At 44.3% G+C, this 25878-nt stretch overlaps 1 protein-coding gene across 1 annotated transcript; it reads left to right on the top strand.

Moving 5' to 3' along the window:
* Window positions 1-20: 20 nt before the first annotated feature.
* Window positions 21-25453, top strand: LOC109301396 (glycerol-3-phosphate dehydrogenase [NAD(+)], cytoplasmic-like). The gene is made up of 8 exons (XM_019522552.1): window positions 21-124; window positions 10681-10858; window positions 14640-14780; window positions 16964-17102; window positions 19088-19200; window positions 20710-20943; window positions 21444-21550; window positions 22979-25453. Exons 1-8 carry the CDS (start codon window positions 84-86, stop codon window positions 23073-23075), a joined length of 1050 nt encoding a protein of 349 aa, XP_019378097.1. The 5' UTR covers window positions 21-83; the 3' UTR covers window positions 23076-25453.
* Window positions 25454-25878: the final 425 nt, after the last annotated feature.

Here is a 25878-nt window from a genome sequence, read left to right as displayed (position 1 = left end):
CGGGTGCTGCTGCCGCTGCCGCTGCCGCTGCCGCTGCGCCCGGGCTGTCTGCACGCAGGGCCGCGCCGCGCCGCGCCGGGACCATGCCGCCCGTCAGAGTCTGCATCATCGGCTCCGGGAACTGGTGAGTGCGGCCGGGCCCGGGCGGGCACCTGTTGTCGGGATCCGCTGCAGCGCCGCGCCCGCCTGCCAAAAAAGGAGGCAGGAGGCAGGGGGGTCATTCCTGCTCCTTTGCCCCATCCAGGCTGGCACAGACCCGGGTCCCTCCCCCGAGGCAGGCGCTCTCCCTGGGTGACAGCACAGCCCTGCCAGGCAGGCAGAGGGGGGTGTGGAAAACCTGGTGGCCGAATCGCCCCTGGGTCCCTATTTGGGTTTTGAGATGCAAAACCTGTGGGCAAGAGGCGCCTGATCCTGCCACAGGTGAGAGGCCCTGAATGTGCTAACCGCTGTTGCAGCGGACGAACGTGGGTGCTCGGGACCCGGCAACAGGTCCATAACGTCTGCCGGTATCCAGCTCCAGGGGCCTGAGAAACTTCGGGTGCCAGCGAACTGGGAGCATGGGCCCCACCACCCTGGAAAACAGGGTGGTTATTTGACTAGCCCTCAGTTATGAGGCCAAAACCCCCCTGGCCCTGAAGCCTGCCTCATGATAGCACGAGATCCCTGCCAGGGACCTATTCATTATCAGCCCTTCCCTGGCCTTCCAGCTAGTCTCCTCCGCAAGTTGTGTCTTAGACGATAAGCTGTCTGTGGCAGACGCTGTCATACATCAGAGGCTCGTGCAGCACTGAGGACGGCTAGGCTTGTCTGCCTCTGGGCTACATTATACATGATACACAACTGGACGTGCAAGGAGCTGCTGCTTATCTTCACTCCTAGGGTGTCAGCGCTGGGAGCCAGAACTCCTCACTTGTAGCCGCAGTGGTAGGTAATATGGAGAATTTACAGACCAGGCAGATGCATGCCTCTGAGCTTGCCTGCCTACCAGAGAGCCATAAAGGATGGAGAAAAAAAACAACAGAAATATGAAACATCAGGGGCCTGTTAGAACAAATGGAGCAGAAAGCTAAACAGGCACACTACTTGATACTCATCCTTTCTCAATGATCACACCGTGCAGCTCATCCGTAACCTCCCCAAGCACAGCAGAAAATGGAAGACCACGAACAGACGTTACGTTTTAAAGCACGGTGTCAACAAGGTTACGGAGCCGGGTGCCAAAACGTGTTGATTTTGATTTGGTGCAGATGGGAGGGGGCTGTCAAAGTGGATGATGAGGATTTTTTTGCCTTCTGGTTAACAACCATGTGCTTCACTGGCCACGAGGTAGATTGGGCATGTGGCTGATTAGACTGTGCTTATTTGTCTTCCCACTGAACAGCACTTTCACGTATAAATCCCAAAGCTTTGAAGAGGCAAGTAAATTCCTGTGGACAGGGAGGTTAAGCGATTTGCCCAAAGTCATTTGCAGAGTCAGTGGCAGACTTACAGACAGCCCTGAGGGCTTCCTGCCGCTCCCACCATAAAATGAAAATCAGGTTCAGGTGATCAATATTTGGCAGTGCATGGAAAATGTATATCAGTACCTAAAGGCAGGAAGCGAATGCTCTGAACCTGGGACTCGGGGGCCACGTCCACACAAACACAGTTTGTTTGTCCAGGGGCAAGAAGCAGTGGCACACCTTGCGCAACTATGACTTGTCCCCATGGAACGCCTGTACCCGTGAGCTCTGCTATGTGGCAGGTTACTCCGGGTGGGGTAGGGAAGGCTGACCCCAACACCCTTACCTACAGTTTTGGGAGCCAAGGAAGCTGCAGCCATGGCACTCCTGCAGCTGGGAGCCTGGCCAGCTGGCAGAGCATAGCTGTAACCGGCCAGGCTCCAGTTTTGGGTGATGTGCCCTGCTGCCACCTGTGCTGCCCCATTTTTCCGCTTAGGTTTTTTGACCCCAGGATCTCCCAGGATCAAAACAACCCCCTGCACTGCAACAGTGCGGGGAACACCTTAATGCGTGGTGTGTATCACCACAGACGGGTCTGTGGTGCCACACACTGCATAGCCACGCTCATCTGGACATGGTCAGGTGGTGCAAGGGTGGGGAGGGTTACAAGGAACAGAAATGCTGCTGCAACAAACAGCTCCGCACAGGGACTGTGTTTGTGTCCTGGGCATGGGCTGCATACGTGGCCTTCAAAGAGTTCATTCCATCCAGTCCAAAAACAGCTGCCAGCCCAGAGGGTCTACACAGCTACTGCTGTTCTCGTAACTTTTTAATGTAACAAACTACCCTGAATGCAGGTGAAATTTCCCCGTCCTCAATATTTTGTCCCATTATCTCTGCCTGAAACATAGCACACGCAGTTGGCCAAGGGGATATCTGGGTCCTCTGCTGTCCTGGCAGCTTTGGTTAATGACTTACTCTGTCCCTGGCTGAAGCATGGTTCTGTAGCAAACAGGAATGTTCCTCATGCTGGAAGAGATCCTGAGCATCCCCAGCCTACAGCCACGAGACAGATTTTCATCAGCTCCAGTGGGAATTCTGCACCCCGCTACATCTTCACACTGGTGTAAATAAGTACACCTCTCTGCCTTTAAGTCACTAGATTTGCACTACAGCCACTGAGGGCTTAGCACAGGCCATCTATAACAGCGATTCCCAACCAGGATGCCACACTGGGGTGCCTTGAGATCCTTTCCAGGGTGCTACACACATTAGCATTGTTAGGCGTGCAAGTATGATTCACAGATAAAACTAGAACTTTCAAATAGGAATCTACAGTGTTAAAACATTCGGACCTGCTGCGATCTTTCTAAGTTTTTTGCAACGGAAGAATTGCTCTATTATTTTTCTGAGGTAAAAAAGAAAGCAAGTGAAAACTAAGAACTAGCATTTTCTGAGGGGTGCCCCAAGTCTATCCAGGGGTGCGTTGAGTCTAAAAAGGTTGAGAAACACTAGTCTACAGGGTTGTTTTCTCTCTTGTCTGTAGTGGCTGAGTTAGTAATACAGCACTTGTTTTCCAAACTGTGAGACCTAAAAGTGCCCTGGCTGCTGGCTCTAGTTTCAAGAAGTCCTATTCTAGAAAGGGACAAATTTGAGATCAGGGATCAGATCTGGAAATAAAGTGGAGTACTATACATCTGTATTCTGCCCAACTTGTCATGCACTAATCATGTGCTTCTGCAAAAATGATGAGTGGGTAGTCAGCATTTATATTTTAAATGGCCTGCATTAGTTCCAGAGTAAACACCAAGAGGCCTGAGCTTTCTCCTAGGACCTAGTCCTAACTCCAACTCATTGTAATTAGGAGCACAGACTTAGGAAGTTATGGGGTGAGACCATTTGAACTGAGTTCCTATCTGCAACTCAAATAAAAGCATTGCACAGGTGCATCAAGCTTTTTTCTTAGTCCCCACAGCACCCACCTGTTCCCATCTTCAAAGGGAAGTCCAGGCTCCTCTGATGCCCCCAGAAAAGGGCTGGATGCTGTGGAAACACTTCAGCCCTGGGAAACAGGTCTAAAATCTGAGATGACTCCCCAACTTTTTTTTTTTTGTTTATCTGGGTAAGCCTGCAGCAGGAGTGGTATTGTTGGAGGGTGGGGGTCTTGATTTATATGTTGATGTTTTTATAATTTCTCTGCTTTTCATAATAAACCACCCTAAGCTTTTTTGGGGGAGGGCAAGATATAAATATTTATTACTCTAACTTTCTCCTTAGCAGTAGGATGGTGAAGGCAGAGAAAATACAATGACGGTACAAGTTCCCTATTCATTCATGTTGGTTATAACAATAACAACAACAGCAGTGACTATAATATAATTATACTGTCATTGTTTGAACTGTCTCCGCCTTTCCCACCCTGTTGCTAAGGAAGAAAGTCTGTTCTCAAAGGTCCTGTTTGCACTGGGCCTTGAAACCATGTTTTGCAGAGCACTGGGCCTGCGTATGCACGTGCAGGTCTATGAGCTCTTATCCAGCTTGGGCGCTATTGAAAGGCACTTTCTTTTAGCTACACCTTAGCTGGCATCTCTCTTTGAAAGGAACATTGTCCCCTTAAAGCTGTCTAATCAGATTTTTCATAGATTTTATAGATATTAGGGCTGGAAGGGACCTCGGAAGATCATCACAATCATCAAGATTATTTTCAATCAGGAGGGTTTAGGTTTCTAAATGCCCAAGTCTCCTTTGCCCCACAGGCTTACTCTCCTCCTCTCCTGACTTGAGACCATTTTCACTTCCAAACAGAGGGAGGTAGGTAGCCGTGTTACTCTGAAATCAAGCAGAAGGCAGGGTAAGGTGGCACCCTAGTTCAGAAGGGCACACATGTAGGTGACAGCATCTGATGAAATAGGTTGTCATTCACAAATCTGCATGCCTTTCTGAACAAGTTAGTTTTTCATAAATAGAGTTAAACAGGTCACTGTTTTGCCTGGCATTTAGTTAGGCTGAGAGTGTACTCTTCTTTCCCAGACCACAGGAAAGGCATTTTCTGCCTGAAAGCTTCTCTGACAGCTCTCACAACAACATAGTTGGTCCAGTAAAAGATAATGCCACACAAATCTTGATTCCTGTGTGGTCTTTGGACTGTCACCAAAACAACCAGTCCAGCACAACTGAGTCATCTTTAAAGACAGGACAACAGGCACTTTTTCAAAATGTAACCCTTGACCGGCTGAAATTTGAACCCCCCACAGTACAGTCCCAATTACACTATGCACTTATGCATATACACTTTTTACTCTTAGGGATTCAGCTCCTGGTCTAGACCATCCAAATCATTATCCCAATACTGTCTTTGCAGTGCAGGTGTGAGTGTATCACTGTGCCCATTGCTCACTCCAGATTCTGGTTAGGGTGGCCAGTGAAAGGCAAGAACCAGGGATTACATCCCCAGATCTGCTATTAATTCACTCTGTGGCTCCAGGGAAGTCACTTTGCTTGTCTGTGCCCACTGTTCTTCATCTGTAAAACAGAGCTAATGCTATTAACTTGCCTGTAGACACTGCTCTAAGACTTAGATGAAAGCCCAATGATCTAAGTATTATCAATGTATTTTAGGGCCCACTCCTCCAACATGCTGTGCACCTCTTTCGTGGAGCGTGAACTGAAGGGTCTCAGTGCTTGCACAATCTGGACATACAGGGTTCTCAAAGACTCATTCCTTTCCTGGCTGAAGAGGAGACCAAAGGGGCAGCTTGGCCCATGTGTGCTTCTTGCAGAAGGAGCTAGGACTAACATTAGTGCAGGCCTCATGCAAGGCCATGGCTGCAAGGAGATTTAAAACTATATTTGCATTTCCCAGAAGCCACGTCAGCACCTGTTCTGGAAAACCATTCCCCTCAAGCAGAAGCACCTGCAGATTTAAGTAACAGGGAACACACATCCTTCAGTGAGTGCCGTGTTAAAGTCCCATCTGCTCTCTGCTGCATTTTGGTTGCCATCTTGCAAGTGTACCTGGGTCATTCCTCTGTTTCCATTCTTGAGTCTGATGGGTGTGGAAATGGAAACACACGCTGATCTATAAAGCGCTTTGACCCTAGTCCTGATCTCACTGGGTGCATCTACATGTGAGCTTTAATGTGTAGTAGATTATTTTACTGTGCATTAAAGCGCCATGTAAAAAACCATGACATTATGCTAATACACAGTAAAATTGTCTACTGTGCATTAAGCATCACTAAAAAAGCGTGCAAATGCGCTACTGCTCATTAGTGCATCCTAATGAACATTCATTTACCATTGGAGGTATCAGATTTAATGCACATTAGAAAAGGTATACTAATGCACATGTAGATGTGCCCACTGAAACCAATAGGTCTTTTCAGGGACAGATCCACGGAGAGGGTGCACTGGTGAACTTGCACCCCACTTTGATTTCTGCTCCACCCAAAGTTTAGAAATAACTGCCTGGCAGTGGCAACAGCATTTCTAGGCAGGCAGTGCTGAGGGGTTCAACTGATTTCACAGTTCATTATAATCTCCCTGTTCCCTTGTAAACTCTTCATTTTACAGGTGTCAACAACTCTCTCTTCTTTTTAATGATCTTCATGTTCCATCAATCAGGCTCGCTTTTGTTCTGCAATTCTGCTGTCTTTGAGCTGCTCCTGGTAACGAAGCTCCTATTTCACAGCCAGGCTGACTGTTTTTAAACTGATTCCAGTTACGTTATATTTGTTTTTGCTTCGATCTTGAACGGAATAATACAGCCCAAGGCCCTTAACATATTAGTAAAGCTTCTAGTTTATTTTTAACTGGAGAAAAATATGTGTTGTTTTATATGTAGTGATTCATCTCGCCATCTGCACCCCCTGCTTGCAGAATGCTAGATCTGCCCATGTTTCTTTTTCTTCAAACTTCAGTAGATTTTAAGCTCTTGCTTTTCTTCTGGTTCAGGCCATGTCAAGCAACATCTGCATTGAGTTTGCAGTGTTTTTGAGACTACTTCCAAAAAGTAGCTCCTCACTGCCTTGGTGGATTTGTGAGTGGTTGGGGTTTATTTTTTGGTGACAGTCTCAGTGGGTCAATGTGCCTACTGTTCCCGTGTACCCCTCAGGTTATCTGTATCCATCTGCTTATTGCCTTATACTTAAGTTGTTACCTCTGTGGGGCACAGACTATATTTTTGTTCACTGTTTAAACAAAACCGAGTAACACGAGGCACAAAGAACTTACCAATAATGAATAAGAATGCAGTTCTCAGCCCAGCGTTCAGTTTTGGAGTCATCTACTGCCTTTATCAGAGGATTTAGGTAACAGTTCAAACATCTGTAGTGAGCCACAGCAGCCCAAGCTGACTCATAGCACGATGTCTCACCAGCTGCTGCTAGCTGCAGAAACTCAGTGGGTCACGATGACTTTTAGTACGTTAATGTTGTCAGCAGCTTTGCCCCCAATTTGATTATGTAAATCAACTGCCAAGCCATATGTCCGTAGCTGCCAGCAAGGCAAAAGAGCGGTAGGGTGATGGCTCTGCTCCTCGGTTTTACAATGTGAATAAGTTTCTAAATTACAGGATCACAAAATCTGATCCTGCAAGAGGTGCAATGCCTTCCATTCCCATTAACAGATAAGCAAATGTCTTCCATTGAGATGCCTATATACATTTTAATACTTTGATAAGCAAATGCCTTTATACATTTTTACTTTCATGCACTATGTGAGATATACATCTTCCTCCCAAAGTTGGCTATGTAGGAGGTTGTTTTTATGAAGCTGATATAATTATAACTCTCAAGTGTCTCAGATGGAGATGCTTATTCTGGGATAATAAGCATATTATTTCAAAGTGAGACGAACCAAATTTGATAAAAAGCCGTTGGTGATTTTTTAATATGTTAGGTTTTGGGTTTTCCTTTAAAAGTTATCTAATCAAAAGTTAGCTAATCTGGTTTGGACTGATCGTTGATTAGCTGACCTTTGGAGAATGAAGTAGGTAAAGGTTTTCTAAGGGAGTGGCCTTGGTTTTGTTTGCATTAGTGAACCTGCTGTGCCAAGCTTGTGTGGTCTGTTGAAGACCGGTTTTGCACATAAAGCAGTTCCTTTTCTGAGGCTGGTGAGTGATGACTGTGAATTTCAAACACATTCGGTTAAATGGAGCATTGGTTTTTGAGCTATGTGACTGCGAGTTTTCTTGTGTTTCCTGTTAAGGATCTTTCCCTGCTGCCTGCTAACCATCCAATAAACGATTCAAAATAATGACTTTGGAGACCTTGATTCCCTTGCGTCACAACCCTGTCCGTGTCAAAATCTCTCCAGCAACATTTGAGCACCCATCAACTACAACAACTCTGAAGGGACAGACTCAAAGCTGCCAGCCCCTTGAAAGCTTTAAGAGTGGGACCATAATGCTAGACTCTTCATCTTTCCACATAAAAATAAAAGGTGCAGAGTCTAGCCTTATGGTCCCGCTTTTGGGAGGTTGGAAAGCATAGACCAGAACAAGCAGTTTCTGTTCATTTTTTTTTTCCCACAGTACCTGAAGGACCATTTTGGTGGTGATGGCAATATCAGCAGCATGCCATTATAATGCAGTAGTTTGGGGTTGGTTATGGCTATTTAGCACCTATGAAAAATCAGGCCAACTTCTTATATTACAGCAGTGCCTAGAGGCTCCGACTGAAAGCCAAGCCCCTCCTCGCATGCAGTAGGAGACATTTCTAGCCCTAAAGAGTTTACAGTCTAAAACAGGGGCGGGCAATTATTTTGGGCAGAAGGCCGCTTACTGAGTTTTGGCAAGCCATCAAGGGCCACATGACAGGCAGCCAGGGGCAGATAAAAATTAATTTTCTAATTTTTTAGGGGTCCTGTGGGCTGGATGGAATGGCCTGGTGGGCCGCATCCGGCCCGCAGGCCGCATTTTGCCCACTCCTGGTCTAAAAGAAACAAGATTGGAAAAGGGGAGAGGGCTTGTTATCCCCATTTTAGAGATGGGGGAAATGAGAGACTGAATCACATACCCAAGATCACGAAGGGGATCTGCAATAGAACAGGAAGATCCATATGTCATGTCCCAGGCACAAGCCCATTCCCTTTTCTTTCTACTGCTCATCCCCAGACTTCCCCTGTTAAACAATCACACCTCCTTTTGCGTCTCCCATTTGGATGGGAGATAGACAACAAACAGCAAACGTAGTGATTGGAAGTGGTACAGCTCTTATGTCCTGCTTATGGTCCTTAGCTGAAGATTTCCCCCTCTCTTAAATATCTACCTAAGTGCTTTTCATTTCTAAGGGACTTGAAAGCTTCACAACACCGGCTAGAGGTGTTGAGTAGCTGGGTATAACATTGTCCCTGCACTTAACTCGTAGGCAAAATACACATTGGCCTCAGTAGGATTTCTATATGAATAAGGACTAAGATAATGGGAAAACGGAGCTGGAAGGGACCTCATGTGGTCATGCAGTCTAGCCTCTAGGCGGGATCATCTCTGACTAAATCATCTCAGACAAGTATCTGTCCAACCTGCTCTTAAATTATTTTATTGCTTATTAGCAATTGGCCTTGTGCAAGCCCATCATGTCATAATCTACTGAAGACAAGGGAGACAGTTACAACATGGTTTTCCTTTCACCCATTTACAAAGCAGTTACAAAATACAGCACAGATAGACCTAATTGGATTTAATCCTGGATCAACTACTGAAAGCAAGTAACAAAATTAAGTCCTGGTCAGGCTCTTAAGTGCAACAGTCTCACAACTGGATCAGTAACCAGGCACGCTGACTCTGTATTTGTAGTCTAGCCAGGTCTTTAAAGATCAAATTGAGCTAAAAAATGTAACCAATATATTCATGCTCGCCTTTCATAAGCCACCTAGATTTTTTGCTTTATTTAAATATTTTACTACTAGGGTCATAAATCGAACCTTACAGCACTGTGCTGGTACACAAGGAAAATGAAGCCAGGGAATGTCACTGTTTACATCAGGGGTGGGTGTAATGCGGCCCGGGGGCTAGATGCAGCCTGCCAGGCCATTCTATCCAGCCCATGGGGCCCCTAAAAAATTTAGAAAATTAATATTTATCTGGCCCTGGCTGCCTGTCACGCAGGCCTAGATGGCTTGCCAAAACTCAGTAAGCATCCCTCCCTCCAAAAAAATTGCCCGCCCCTGGTTTACGTGCTTTCCTCTTACCCTAGAGATACAGCATAAATGGCAACAAGTAAAATTAGGTAGCTAACATTTTTTCAGACTTTTACCATCTCTGGTCTCCTTTGTAAAATAGGCATAGACTTAAACAAAGAGCATTTTAAATTGGACAAGTGTTCCCTTAGAGCAGAGCGTCCCCAAGGACAGCCCTCCCTGATGCGTGCCTATTCCATTACCGATAGAAAAGTCTGATACATTCAAATGAGACATGCAGGGGTTGTGTGAACTGAAACTACTCACCAGCACCTTCTAGACTGGGTAGGCCAATTTATATTTTTTTCTTTCGCCATTTTAGAAGTAAATAAGGAGAGGAGAAAAAAAAAGAGTATTGTATATTCTGTGTTCAGACCCAGATGCATCAGCTGTGGGAACTGAAAAGCTGTAAGCACTGATTTGAATTTGTTAGGGTCAGTGGTTGCTCAGTACCGCTGACAAAAATCAGTCCCATATGTTATTTTTCCTCCTATCTGATGCTACATTTTGCCTTCTACTCAGTGGCCTTTGAAGTTACCCTGGATTTCTGGATACATTTTCTGTACATCTGTAGCGGGTATATTCTTCCCTGAGGGTAATGACTTAACCTCCTTTTTCAAGTTAGCAAGCACATAAACATGGCTATAATTTGTGTAACACACATCTCTTGTAAGCTGCGTGTGCTCAATGCAGGTTTTGCTTGCAGTCGGAGGATTCATCAACCTTGTTAGACTCGGGGCGTTCCTCAGAAAACGCCAGCTCTCAGCTTCTGCTCGGTTTTTGACTTTGGAAAACTAATAGAGTAATTCCTCCGTTGCAAAGAACTCGGACCACACAGGTCCCAATGCTCTTGGCACGCTGGATTCCTGTTTGAAATCTCACGGGTTGATCTTGTGAATCCACGCACAGATGCTTGCTCACCTGACAGTGATCATTTTGCACAGCACCCTGCAACACCCATAAAAGATCTAGTGGCACCCTGGTTGAAAACCACTGCCTTAGGAAGATTATTCCAGAGCTAATATACAGAACCCTCCTGATGGTACTTTTTGTTTTACAGGGGATCTGCCATTGCAAAAATTATAGGCAAAAATGTCCAGCGGTCCAACCGATTTGATCCTATTGTGAAGATGTGGGTCTTTGAAGAGATCATAAATGGAAAGAAACTCACCGAAATCATAAACAAAGACCATGAAAATGTGAAATACCTCCCAGGACACAAGTTACCTCATAATGTGGTAAGCTAAATAAACCACTAAACGGACGGTGGAGCTAGAACCAGGCTTTCACAATCCTGGGTTGGCTTTTTCAAAAGCAACATTGAAGTGGAGACGGCTGTAGTGACTGGAGGACAGATTGCATGAAGGCCAGCTAGATTCCCTTGTTGGGATCTTACTCCCTACAATTGAAGTCCACTTCCTTTGATCATTTACAAGTAAATGACCCAGAGGGACTTCAGTCCTGCTTTAAGTGCAAACCTTAACTGCAGACTTACCTACCTCATAATAAATACTTGGCATTCAGAGTAGGAAAGGGCTAATTATATTTATTTGCTGCCTAATTTACTCCACTATTTTCCTCGTTTCTGAATTTTACCCATTATTTGCCTCTCCTACACATCTCATCTACTGGACATTCAAACATTTAGCTGTACTGAGGACAGGTATGCAGAGGAGCTACGTTTGCCTGCTGTAAATCAGCAATTACAGGGGATCTGCCATTGCAAAAATTATAGGCAAAAATGTCCAGAGCTACATGTTTGCCTGCTGTAAATCAGCAATTATAGACCTCTGCTGTTGGATTTGGTCTACACGAAAGGCTGTTGTAATTCTCCCTTCCCTTTCTAGGTCAGAGTTCAATGGAAGAGCTTACAGGCCTCGTATGCAACAGTAGGAAAAGCACCGCTGTCATTATAAGCATGAGCTCAGGCTAGAAAAATGGAGGCATTTCAATTCGGAAGGCAGTTACGCAAAAACCAGCAAAAGCTGTTTCCTTTTTATGGCTTGTTGAAATGTGTAATTGTACAAGATTATGGATAGCTGTGTAAACTTAAGGAAATATACTAATTTATAGCTGTTTGATTTAAAGCAAGCAAGGTACCATTTTGCGTGTTTGGGAACGTGCCAAAAAACAGTGTTGTGGGAAGTAAGGAAACTACTGCTGCATTTCCAGAGTAGCTTTGAATTTGCGCAATAGGGAGTTTATACATTGCAAGAAAAGAAATCTGTCATGTGCAGAGTGGTTAGCTTTTCTAAATTTAGTACTCTAACAACGCGCTTTTACTCACATGACTTGAAGCTGGAATGTGGATTAGTTCTTCTTAGTCCGGCATCTAGAGAACTGAAGTCAAACAAATGGAAAACAACCCTCAAGCACAGTGTTTTATTCTTATCTGTGTATCAGCCTCCCCCTTCCTGAACTAGAAAGCTGGACCAGGCAAAAGTACCTTGTTCATATTTAGGGCTAGATCGTATTCCAACTATCAGCCACCGAAGTGCGTTTTGGTGCCCAAAAGCTTATTCCACCTAGTGCAAGGCCTTGAAAAACTGTTAATGGAAACATTGGGTGCATCTTCCCCTTCACTTCTTTTCCTGACTTGCTTCTAGATGGCGGTGCATTACGAAAGTAAATGCATTCAGGCTTTTTCTGGGATTTGAATGGGTTGGAACAGGGTCACATTTAGGTAACCAATAGGTAGAACAGGATCTGGCTGCCAGGCTCCTGTCGACCAGCTCTTTTTCTAGCAAACATCTCCCTCACTTCAGAGTGGCATAAGCTCCCCATTCCCTGTGGCACAATGATGTTAGCACAGTGACAGTGTCAATGCACGTGTACTCGTGCCCTTATGCGCAGTCCTCCATTTGCAATCCCACAGTGCAGCCTTGCCTTGAGCAGAATAAGCTGCCTGACAGCATTTTTGAACCCTGCCCTGTAGGGGTGCAAGTAACTAGAAGTCCATCTTGTTTTCATGCGCCCAGCCATATTTGTTCCTGCAGCTCACAGCCTCTGCACTGAGATCCAGCTTCATGCTTGCTCATTGCTGCCTGGTCCCAGAACAGGGGTATGTTTCCTCCCCAGGGGGTAAAGCAAATGCACGTCCCACAGGAATGCATGTATTCACAACAGCCCCAAGGAGATGGCGAACCTGATGGCCCAAATATGAGCCCTGCTGCTGTACCGAAGGAGAGGAGCCGAGGAGGTGAACAAGGACAGGGGGAGTTCAGGAGCTACCTGCACCACCCACCCAAGCCTTCTAACAAGCTAGATGCCAGTTCAGCAGGAGCCTTCCCACTGGCCCTCTGGCCACTGCCCCTCCTGGGTTTTATGGCCCAGGCATGTTTGTAGAAGCTGAGTAGGTCTTCAGACCTTAGGTTAGAAGCATCCCTGTTCATCTCAAACTGGTACTGCAGGAAAAAGGTTCACGTGGCTAACTTCATTTCAGTAGCTTAACGTAACCAGTATTTCCATTACCAGGTTTTGAAGGACTGGACTGGGTGGAATAGCTAACTGCATGTTTCACTCCCGATCCCTGTGTCACGAGGCACTGGGGCGTGATCTGTTGTTGTTTCTTAAACAAATGCAAAATCGGCTCTGAAGGAACCAGTGCAGAGAGTGCCGGACACCGGGATTATGGAGAACTGAAAGTGCTGTCCTCTTGTTTCTGCTCAGATGGAAGTTCCCACTTCTAGGGGGACATTGTCTCCGATTACAAGGGAAGCTACTGATAACGGCAGCAGTCACATTCAGCTGCTGTTTCCCTCCTATCCCCTGGTTTTGTTATTGTTCCAGCTGGGGTTAGATAAGGCTTGGGGCAGGATAGAGCCTGCCAGCTCCAAGGCATGTTTGTATTCATTTTCTAAATATTAGGCCAAAGTGCAAGGGATCCCTTCGTGGAGTTTCTTTCTGACACCAAGGTAAAGGAAGTAACTCTCTACCCCAGGGGTCGGCATTGTTTTTGGGCAGGGTGCCAAGAACACCGCAGCCTTGACTTGCAAGATGTTGGCGTGCCGGGGGTGGATGGCAGGGGAGCCGCGAGGGGCCCGATCCTTGTTGTGGCAATGCAGCCCCAGGCTCTTCCCCACTGTCTGCCCTGAAGCACACGTGCCAAGCAAAATGCCTTCACGTGCCATGCTCTGGCACCTGTGCTGGGGGTAGCCTACCCTTGCTTTACCTTCATGATGTGGCCCTGGGGCCCTGCCATGAAACCGAGGCAATCACAGGATCACCTGATCTCCACGCTAGTTCCCCACTGCTTCACAGCACGGCTCCAGTGGGCCTGCAGCACAAGGGGCACATGCCTGCCATACTTACTCACATGCCACATGCAACTTCCCCCCCAAAATTAACTGCATGCCTTTAGCAGGGAAGCAGTTTTATGTGCTGGAATGGAAGCAGTGATGCTTCAATGGCTGTCACTTGTCTCTTGGACAGCAGGCAGCTGGGGCAGATCTACCCCTCAGTGTCATAACTGGAGTTTTAACTCCCACGGCCACTACCAAATTGGCAGTGGCTTTTGGCTGAGCAATTTGGGAGTGCGAGAGAGTTAAAATTTGAGCTCTTGTCTGAGTAGGAAAGAGAAGGCAAGTGAGCTGAAGAGTAGACTCTGCCCCTGCTCCACACAACCAGGAACTGGAAACGTATTTTTTTTTTCTTCATTCTGCTTTCCCAAAACACGGTGCTTGTTTTATTCGGGAGGTGTATAGTGTGCGAAAAAACACGACATCTTAAATGGAGGGCCTTGGGCCTGAAAGGGGCCCCCAGGAAGGTAACACAAGTAAAGGTTGTATCATTTTCCCCAGTCGTCTCCACGAGGTTTGGCATGGGGTGAGATTTTTTACAAAGACAGGAGGGGCTGCCTTTATGGGCATTTTGAGATGAAATGCAGTGACTGGTGGTATTAAAACTTACCATTTGTTAATTAAAGGGTGTGTGTTTTAACAGCCTTATGTGGTGAATTGGGTGTGTGATTGTTCTGCAGAAATAAGAGCAGGTTCATTTGTTTTATCACTTTTGTCCTAGGTAGCTGTACCAGACACAGTAGAAGCAGCAACTGGGGCGGATATTCTGATATTTGTTTTACCCCACCAGTTCATTTCACGAATTTGTGACCAGATTGTGGCTCACATAAAACCAGGAGCATTTGGAATTTCCTTGATCAAGGTAACTTGTGGTCCCTACCAGCTTCAGTCTGCCGTGAAGAAATAAGTATGCTTGGTGTAAGCCTTGGGGCCAAAAACTCTAATCCTTAACCAAGGATAAATGCAGTTATTCCCAACTGGAATTGCTACAGGTGTAAAGCAGGCTGAATATATATTACATAAATTCTCTCCTCCCAAGACTGCTCATGGCAGCATGCAAACTGCATGATTGTGTCTATAACTGGTTTTGTAGAACTGAAGTGATGTGCATTTGGGATTTATTGGAGGATCTTTATTAAAAGCTAAAGAAATCTGAGATGAGGTTATTTTAAAAAAGGGAGAGAAAAATCCAAACTAAAAGCTGGAGGCAAAACTACATGCTTTTCATTCCAGGGTGTCTACTTTGGATTGTGCTATAGAAAATATCAATCAAAAGACACAAGTTGAAAGAAATACAATTAGTCTTCAGACCTACGGTTCTGCAGCATTTTTTTCTTTGAAAAATTCTCCTGCGAGAAGCAGTGCTGCAGCCTGGCATACTTCCTGATGTGAAATGAGGCCAGGGTTCTTTTGTGATATCTTTTATTGGACTATGTGCATAGCTGGGAGAGAAGTTAAACAAGCTTTTGAGCATGCACTGCCCTTCCTCGGGTCTCATGTGAAAAAGGTGCAGTCTCCCCTTTCATAGGACGTCGTGGTTCCCAGTCCCTGAGACTTGGGGCTGGCCCAGCAAAGGCAAAAGCTAGTTAATCAATCCAGCTGTCTCAGTGTGATGAGAGAGACATTGCTCAATCCTCCGCAGTGCAATGCATGCACATAACTCACTTGGCCAACTTGCAACAAGAAGCTTTAACCTCCTTGCTTGCACTGCTGCCTGCAATTCAAGGGCAGAGGTGTGGCCAGTGGCTCCTGCCACTCTCTCCTGCAGCCTACTGTGCTTTCCTTCCAGATCAGCACTGCTTTGCTGCCAGAAGAAGTCAAGCCCCTCTTTGATCCTCACATGGCATTGCTTGTCTACCAGCAGCCAGGTGGCACCGTGCTCTGAACAAGGCACAGCTGCAGTAGGTCTGCCACGGACCTTGCCAGTTTCTCCAAAGGGGGCTTAGTCGTGTGCTTTGTTGCTCACACACACGATCCAGTCCACCCAACAGCCCAGCACCTTCACCATCAGCGTTTCAGCACTGCAACCATTGCTGCCCCTCACCATTGGATTCCCAGGAACGTGTCCAAGGGTCCCCTAAGGATTGCTGGCAGACTTTTTCCAAATACCCAAAATGTTACCTGGACAGTGTCCAGCTTTCACACGCAGGAAGCAAAATAGAAGGAAACCCAGCCTTGCAAAGCTTAAACTGCATGAAGACATTGGTTGCCTCAGGGTTTGCTTAGGTGTTTGGCAAAGGCTGCCTTTGCTTTCTGGAGACAGGAATCAACTTTCTCTTTGTTACTAACCTGATCTCTCAGTAGATGTCCCACATAATAGAATTACTAAGTCACAGAAAGTTATTTCCTACCCAGGTAGACTGTCAGGTGCCAGCTGATACATGACCCAGGTTTTCACTGTTCAGAATACACCACTAGTGCACAGCCATCAGTGCAGAACAGCTCATGAAGTAACTGAGTGGTAACTTTCAGTCTTGCCTGTAAATTCACACAAATCTTGCACAAGAACAGTGAAACGCAGTACTTGAAGGCTTAATTATTTTAGAGCTATGGATCCTTGGTAGCAAAGGTTAACACAGAAAGGAAAGAAGTCAGCATTGCAAAGTAGAGCCTTGTGCCAGTAGCCTGAACATGAGGGTTGGTCTTTGTTACTGCAGTGTTAGCTCAAGTTTCTTCCAGGAGCGACAGCAGTGACATTGAAAGCAATGGGAGAACAGCAGAGCATTTGTATTAACAGCACAGAGCATCAGTCGTGTCCCCAGGGCATCATCCTGAATGTCAGCAATACCCTGACCCCAAAAGGCCAGGCCAGCCAGCTCAAGTATAAAGCATCACCTAATACAAGCTAGTGATTTGCATCTACATGCGTCTTGGGTTAGAAGCAGCACTCTAACATTGCCATGAAGACAGGGCCTGGTCCTTTCATCTAAATGACTCCCAGTACCACCATACACAGGCAAAGGAGCTACATTTCTTACACAGATACCCCATCACTACCATTTTTCTTATCCAACAATCTGACATCAAATGTTACCTTTTATGCAGGGGGTGGATGAGGGCCCTGAAGGCCTGAAGCTGATATCTGACATCATTCGAGAGAAGCTGAAAATAGAAGTCAGCGTGCTCATGGGGGCCAACATAGCCAGTGAAGTGGCTGATGAAAAGTTCTGTGAAACCACCATCGGTAAGTACCATTCAGGGAGAGTTACAGCCGCGGAGCTCCAAATACCTTCTACCGTGAGCAGTCATTTCTAGCGTGAAATCCCTGGCAGAGACATAGCCCAGTGTCTGCAGAGAGGATCAGAGCATAACCTGTACTGGAAACAGGAGAAGCTTTGACAGTTCTAGCTGTAGGCATACCAGCATGTGCAAACATATCTGATCCCTTCCCCAAAGGAAATGGCAGTATTTCTATCTACTTCAGCGGATGTCAGGTCACACCCAAATGACTGCACATTCTTATATTGGCAGCAATTTGTTATTCCCTTCCATTAAAGTTAGAGCTCAATTTGCTCCTACAGGAATAAAGAGATTCCTATTAATGCCAGAGAGATCTTACTAAGCCCATACAATGTTGATATCCTGGACTGGAAAGTACAAGCTCTATGTGTATTGAAGGTGCACCATTCCCCAAGCTGAAAATGTTTTCAGTGTCCTACCTCTTTGTAACTGAAGTTATAATACTGTTCCTCCCTCCCCCTCAAGCTGCTTGTTGAGCACAAGGTGTGGTGGAGCGTTGGGTCTGAGCTTACTTAGAAAGTTTTAATAATGACTTACAGAATCTGTTATGGGAATCTAACCGGCATGCGCAACATTGGGCAACTTGATTGTCTCTTCCCAGTGGTCTGTACAAATCTTTGAACATTTTATGCCCACACTATGGTAGAAAGAGCAAAATATCCACCATCCTATCAGCTTCTGCTCTCAGAGGGTGTAATTAGACCATTAGGAACATTCACTGAGAAACATTCATTGTATGGGGACAGTTTATCCTTACCTTGCTTAAGTTTGAACTCTAGGTTTGAGAAGGACCATACAGAAGAGTTTGCCCCTTGTTTCTGGTCCCCTCTCAAAGAGTTTCCACCCTTTGGAATCCATGCAGGTCAGAGATCCCGTCACCAAGAATCACACACACTGACAAGCTGGAAAAAAAGAGGGTGCAGATATCAGCCTGGATGTGAAGGGAAGTTACAAGACCACTGAGCCCAGGGCAGATTTTATTTGAGAACATAGGGCTTGATTGTCAGAGACACTGAATGCCTAGAAATTGCACCAGGATGTGTGAATGGCAGCTGATGATTTGTCGTGCAGAGCACTGCTGGAAATAAAATCCAGTCCAGTTGTCTAAAAACTGGGTAAAAGCACCATTCAAAGATCCTTGCAGAATTTAATGAAGCTCCTTGAAGCAATGGAGGCCTTCAACAGGACTGCTATTCAGGGCCAGCCAGCCCTTATCTCTGTGCCAAATTCGAGTGTTTTAATGAGGCTACACATGACCTTTGTATGGCTGGTAATATGACATTACTGCAGAAGTGCAAACACTGAACATCCTGGTCTTAGGGTCTCCCCTCAAGTGAGAATGCATTTGGCATCAAGCATTTGCCCCTATAGGTTAATACTTAGCAATGTTTACATTTTTAGAGCCATGTGCAAATATGATCTGAATATAGCCTCTTAGCAGACTGCCTGGAGGATTTAAGTGACTCATTTGTGCTCTAACTATGAAGCAGTAGCCAAGCTAGAGTCAGAGCTCAGGAATTTCACCCAGCACTGGGCTGGGTGGGGCTGCAGGAGCTGAAGGCATATTTGAGCAAGGCAGCGCCAAGTTGTCTCCTTAAGGGATTAGACCAGAAAAACAACATTTGACAAAGCTGCAGTGATACAAGGGCAAGTCTTGGGCACACATGGTTTTGGAGGCCATCTGCCATTAACCTCTCCAAGTGTATTGTTGGTCAAGTATTCAACTCATGCACTGTTACTGGCCATCAGCTGTGAGAACTGCTTTTACTTAATAAATCCCCCCATACTAGTGTCCAATTACGTGGTTTAATGCCCCTGCCCCAAACCATCCCTATTCCCTTTCCTCTGTATTTTTTTAACCATAGACATTTTCTTCACCCTGTAACCTGTGGAGCAAGAAACATGCAACTTTCATCTTTCCTTTTGCAGGGTGCAAAAATGAAAAGCACGGACAGATCTTTAAAGAATTAATGCAAACCCCAAATTTCAGGATTGCCGTGGTGGATGACTGTGATACAGTGGAGATCTGTGGAGCCTTAAAAGTTAGTACTTCCTAACCAAATGCATTGTATTAAGGCTGAATTCTACCCTCAGATGGAGGCTGCATGGTCCAGTCTTGCTTCTGCCATGAAGCTCTTTGGTAGCCTAGGCTGCCAGTTGTCCAGCATATGATGTCTGTAGCTATTTCTATTTTATAAGTATGTATGTAGAGTACCAAGGTTGGTAAGGGACTTCAAAACAAATCCCAACCATACTTTGCTACTGCAGGCATACCACCTGCCTCTGAGGGCAGAACTGAGTCCATCATATTTTCTTGTCAGTTTTAGGCACGGGACTTACCCTGTGTACAAACAGCCCCCAGTAGAGCATAACCCTTATCACTAGGTGCTGTTTTAATATAAATTATAAAGGAATGCATCTGCTTTGTTCAAGCCAGGGCCATACATAGGATTCAAGTTAGACTTTTCTTCACCTGGGAGCTTGATTGTTTTAAGAGGTCACAGGATAACGGACCTATTTAATCAAATATCTTTGTCCAAGGTTCAGGTAGCACCTTATAAAATAGATTACCCTGAGACCAAGTTCTGGGGGCCGCTTGCGTCCCAGCAGTAATGGGACTCCTCTCTCAAGTGGGAGCTTTGCATGCAACCTCACTAGAAACAAAACACACTGAAGTTAAGTTTGTGCTGAGCAGTGGACTTTAAACTTGCATACAACTCAGTCAATCATGTTAACACTCAACTTACCTTGACAAGCAACATTTTTGACAAGAGCAGAACTGGCTCTGAGAGATTTACCTGGAAGCACATTGCCTGTTCATATGCACATACATGTACCCTATAGGCTTTCCAGCCACACACTGGAGTAATTTTTGAGGAAAAGGCTCTAGTTCTGCTTTCCTTGAAATAAGAGTTTTAGCATTGACTTTGCTGAGAGCAGAACTGGAGTGTGCAAATATGAGGACACCACGCTTGGGGGTAGCAGCACCAAAGACCCTATTACTGTCACACGGGGAACTACATCTCTGAATCAGAAATGGGGGATACTGTTTTTTATTAAGATCCACACTAATTTTCTTTGATGGGTGGGTAAACATTACTCCACCTTCTGCAGGAATCTGCCAACTTTGCTCTAAAGCAGCATGAGACTATAGTACCAATGCTTGTTTATAGATTATGTTGGAAGGGGGAAACCCAAGAAAGAGCTAATTGAAGGCAACAGCCTTATAAACAGAAGGGTGCTGGATCTGGGATTGGCAGCAAAGGGAAAATATTAATTGCATGCACCCAAAATAAAACAAGTAGCTGGTTTAAAACAAGCTACTTCCACACTCTTACACCTGGAAATAACAGTGGAAAAGGGTGGGGGGTTTTTAGCTCTTAAAAGTCTAGCTGCCTAATGTTTGAGAATAATTGGGCATTAAGCATACTCAGAATCATTAAGGACGTGCAAATTTAAGGCAGAGTTCACTTACAATCAGCAGATGTTGGAGAACTACATGCCTAATGGTTTCTCTCTCTTCTGTATATTTTCTATTAAACTGATTGCAGAACATAGTAGCTGTAGGAGCCGGGTTCTGCGATGGATTGAATTTTGGCGATAATACCAAGGCAGCAGTGATTCGTCTGGGCCTAATGGAAATGGTAGCTTTTGCAAAGCTGTTCTGCAGGGGCTCTGTGTCAATAGCTACTTTTCTGGAGAGCTGTGGGGTTGCTGATCTAATCACGACATGCTACGGGGGACGCAACAGGAAAGTAGCAGAAGCCTTTGTACGCACTGGAAAAGTAAGGAGACATCATAAATTAATGTGCTAATAAATCACGAAGCATATTATGTAGATGTCATTAGTGTTCTGTCTTCTTGATGATAGATAAACCTAGCTGCAGGGCTCCCTTTGCCAATTACAGACGGACGCGGAGAAAAAAGCATAGCATGTTTTTCCAGGTGCTTCCCAAAGATTGGAAGCTTTGGGCAGAACAAAGATCATTAGAAGCTGGAAGAGACAACAGCATCTTGGCTTAAGAGCAAATGAAAATCTTTTCCATTTGCACAGCAAATTAGATTGTTGCTTCCTTCCTATCAAAGCCCAGTTTATAGAATATGCTGAGTTACTTCTGTGCAAGCTTCCCTGCTACCTTCTGTTCATTAAGCATTTGGTCTATGACAGAAGTGCAAAACAGGGGTAAGCTTTACATTGTTAGAGCCCCTCCATCTTGAGTGTACCTGGCTTCAGTTATGCAGCTGCTTTTCATGCTGTTGTAGTGATCACCCTCTCTTCTTGTAGTCTATCGAGGAGTTGGAAAAGGAGATGCTGAATGGACAAAAACTACAAGGTCCTCAGACTTCAGCTGAAGTGTACAAGGTTCTGAAACAGAAAAACATGGTTGATAAGTAAGTAGGTTGATCTTTAAATATCCAAATGATAGACTGAGGGGGTGACAAATGATGTTGGCCAACAAAGTTAGGAGTTCACATGAATAGTCCCTGTGAAGTACATGATCTGTCCATTTCCATCAGGGCTGATGTCCACATCAAGGCACAATTCATACCAAAATCAGTATGTTGAAGGTGGACAGCATTAACATAAATGTTGGCTCAACGATGCGTCAAAATTCAGTATTTCACGCAATGGTCCCCTTGGGAAAATGGCCTGAGGGATAGTAGTGTCTTTGATACCCGATTTGTAAATAAATAGGATTTCATGCTCTGGTGATGTCACCAGTACACTTTACACCAAAAGCATCCACAGAACGAACAGTAATGAGTATATTCTGTCATATTATGATACACGAACAAAATATGCTTGTGTACTGAATTATGAAACCCTGCTTTTTAGTATTATAATGGCACAAAGGAACCGTAGTCGGATACAAAAGTAATTTTAAACAGGTTTTGGATGTTATGTAAGTGAAAGAATGTGAATTAAAATTACCTGTTGCCTTTCCTCAACTTGCACAGTGAAAACATCAGCGCAGGAACTTGTTTCCAAGTTCTGTTGCAACAGCACAATGCTGAAATAGCTGACAAGCAAACTCTGCAAAGAGGATGCATGTTTAAAAACTCTTCCATTAGAATTGTACTAAGGCAGATTTATTTGGTTTTCGATTTCTGAGAGACTTGTTTTGAAATAATCTAAATGTTGGACCGAAAGCGACCTGACGGCATCCCTTTAATCGTATGGTAAATTACACACTTGGTCCAAACCAATTCTGCTTGCAGCTGTACAATCATTAATTTTCAAGGCAGCTTGCAAAGGGAAATAAAATCTTTCTAAATGCTACAGTAAGAAAAGTATTAACGGTTTATTTCTGCTTGATCTTACCTTCAAAATATTCAGACTTGCCTCTTCTTTGCTTGGGAGAAGGATGCTCAAGTACAAGTTTTCTCAGCCTTTAATTGAAACTGTTGGGCAGTTTCAAGACAACTCTTCGCCCTACAGTTTTGCTAAACATTGGATCTAAATAGACATACCACTTTCCATCCCCAAGAAATGAACAGTCTTAAAATACCATCCTAAATTGCTCCAATTTTATTTTCTTGGGACCACGCTTCACTCCCACGTGTAGATCTCCAGTCAATCGTTAGTGCAGCCTTGTAGAAGAAAAGATCCACCCAACCTGTATAAAGGGAGATTTAAAAAAAAAGAACCGTAGCAAAACAACATGCAGAGCTAAGAACTTCCATCCTTTTTTTTTTGCATAATAAATGAGTCAAAGTCCATACATTTTCTGAACTTGTATGTTCTATTGAAACATAATCTATGAGTCTCTTAAATTAACTCTAAAAACTTTTTTTTAACTCTCCCCATCCTCTTCTTAGGTTTCCATTGTTTGCAAGTGTCTATCAGACCTGCTATGAGGGTAGGTTGGTCCAGGAATTCATCTCGTGTCTGCAGAATCACCCAGAACACATGTAAAGGATTTGTGTATTGTTCATCTGGTTGTGTATTCGTCTTTTCAGGGTTTCTCTCACTCAGCAGTAAATAAAGCAGCCAAGTAAGTCATTTGGAGACGTTTGTGCACAAAGCAACCTCTTCTCTCTTTCGGAGTGAAATATATGGGTTGATTTTTTTTTAAATGTTATCTCCAAGGAAGCAGGAGACTAACAGTAGAATTTACTAATCTTAAGTGTTTGACTTGGGTTGGATTTTTCTGAATTATTCCTAGAATTCCTCCTTATTAACTGAAAAGTAGGTCCATGCTCATCTGCCACACCCAAGTTGAGTCTAGTTCTCATGCATCTCATCACTTTGTCCACTACCATTTCAGATATCAAGACAGTTGGAAATGCAGGTGGTTTGAAGAAAAACACTCAGAAAATGAATCAAGATTAACTAACTTTTTTTTTTAATGACTACCTCTTAAGGCTGTTAAATGAGTAAGCATTGGACTTTCTCCCCAGAAAAAGCCCTGCGTTTCAGATGCAGCGTGTTCAGAGGATTCCTGACTTTAGTTTCCTAATATAAAGCTCCAAAACTGTTGTTAAAATACTGTTAATATAAACAGACTGTTCACTAGATAAGTAAACAAAGCAATTTAAATAATGAAGGTAAGAGTACCTCCGAAGCTTTGAAGTCTCTAGTGAGGGATTCTCATTAATTCCTTTGCTTGCAGCACAAAGATTTTTGGAAGCACCAAATGACTCTACAAAATGCATCTGTGTTAAGCTTCAAGAGTTTTTGACAATTAGGAAGCTAGGAACTAAGCTTAGTTAAGACAGTAAAAAGTTGAGAGATTATTGGGGTGCATGCCCTGATGTACCCTGGCTCCAATAACACTGATTGGCCAAATAGGTTAAATCCTCTGATACTTGATAACTGTAAACACATGGACTAACCGCTACAGACGCACAAACAATGCCTATAGGATTACACTGGTGCCGGACCATGCTGCATTTCAACCCTGGACAAGTTTCTTCTATAGGCCAGTCCAATCCCACACTTCACCCAGAGCAACCTACAATAGCAGGGTCTCCTAGAGATAATGCTAGCCATTGTCATCACACACGCTGCAATCCTGAAGAGTAAAATATCTATATTCGCTTCTGAAGCTTAGACATGTGTAAAAAATATTTTCATGGTGGTGATGGCAGGCAGGTTTCAAAGTTATCCATTCAGTTTGTAAGCGCTGGTTTATTAGTGTATGTGGCTAACTTCGCTAATTTGAGGTTTCTCAGGTTTCCAAGTGATCTCTGAAGTGAATGGGGGCATGCTTTTGTATTCTCTAACCTCTCTGGCAGGTGTATTTTGAGAGAGCATAATTTTGTTTTGCAACACAATGCTTGTGCCCAATTTTCAAAATGCCATGTTGGAAGTATGACATTTTGGTACATTGACAGATGTATTGTTCTGAAAGCTCGCAGAATTTTTCATATTTGAGAGATTCTCCTTTGCATTTTACTACAACAGTTACACCTTTGGCATTCATGAGCTAAGCAAGGAATCAGAATCTCAAGGCCACGGACAAGCAAATGGGTTAAAAATTGTGGGCATACAAACTGTCCCAGTTTGAAAAAGCTGTAGAGGTGTAATACAGCCCCCAAAACAGTTTAACTCCTGCTCTAGCAGTGTCAAAATTTACCCCTGGATGAACCAGGGCTCATTTTCACACCCTTAAAGCTCCTGTCACATAGGCCTGAAGAGTCTGCTCAGTCATATGCAGCTGCTGCCATGGTGCACTTTGCTTCAGGTTTAGATATCAAGCTTTGCCTCTCCAGCAATGTGTTTATAGCTACTACCGTAAAGCTGGCCAGGAGAACCACAGTATATCTCCATTGCAGTCTGCCAAGAAGCACAGTCAATTAGCCTGCACAAAGCTCCTTTCTGCCAGAACTAGGCAGCTTCTAAGACCTTTTAAAAGCCAGCTCAGGTGTCTCTACATTACACTGCAATGTAGGCATATCTTCATGTCAGTGGGAACTGTGTGAAAAGAGAAACAAAACCAAAAAGCCTCTCTTCTGTAGCTTTGAAAAAACATGATCAGTTTTTAATCTTTTTCAGAAAAATTTGTTAGATCATTTTAAAAAGGGGAAACTGCAAAGTGCAATCATGGGATTTGTATCTTGGGTACTTCTTTGTACTCCTTAAACCAAACTCCAATGAAGTTATTTAAGATTAATATTTTACAGCAATTTAAAGTTTAAACAATGTATCTCAAATATGACTTTAATATATAAGCAACTAAATATGCTAAATTTATAAACTGCTGGTGTAATTTCATTTTTTGGGGGGAAAAGACCCTCTTAAAAATAAATGACAATTGTAATACCTAATAAACTACTCTCTCCTGGACTGTGCTTAGTGTTTGAATTTAAAATGCATTTATCATTTCTTAAAGAGAATGGCAATCCAATATGCACTTGAAGGAGAAGGTGGTAATTAGGAACAGTCAGCATGGATTCACCAAGGGCAGGTCATGCCCAACCCGATTGCCTTCTATGATGAGATGACTGGCTCTTTGGATGCAGGGAGAGCACTGGATGTGATCTACCTTGACTTTAGCAAGGCTTTTCCCCACAAGCAAGGACTTTAGCCAGGTCTCCCACAACATTCTTGCGGGCAAGCTAAGGAAGTACAAGTTGGATGAATAGACTATAAAGGTGGATAGGAAACTGGCTGGATCATCAGGCTCAGAGGGTAGTAATCTAGTTGGCGACCAGTATGGACTGCCCAAGGGGTTGGTCCTGGGGCCAGTTTTGTTCAATATCTTCATCAACAACTG

The sequence above is a fragment of the Gavialis gangeticus genome, unplaced genomic scaffold (assembly GCF_001723915.1).
Source record: "Gavialis gangeticus isolate Ggan-Ray unplaced genomic scaffold, GavGan_comp1, whole genome shotgun sequence".
Classification (NCBI taxonomy): domain Eukaryota; kingdom Metazoa; phylum Chordata; order Crocodylia; family Gavialidae; genus Gavialis; species Gavialis gangeticus.
Note: the sequence above shows the minus strand (reverse complement) of the source record. Positions and strands in the feature narration are given on the sequence as shown.

Coding starts and splice junctions, on each gene's coding strand:
- LOC109301396 (XM_019522552.1), top strand. CDS start 84: ATGCCGCCCGTCAGAGTCTGCATCATCGGCTCCGGGAACTG. Junction 125..10,680: donor ATCATCGGCTCCGGGAACTG/GTGAGTGCGGCC, acceptor TTTGTTTTACAG/GGGATCTGCCATTGCAAAAA. Junction 19,201..20,709: donor AGATCTGTGGAGCCTTAAAA/GTTAGTACTTCC, acceptor AACTGATTGCAG/AACATAGTAGCTGTAGGAGC.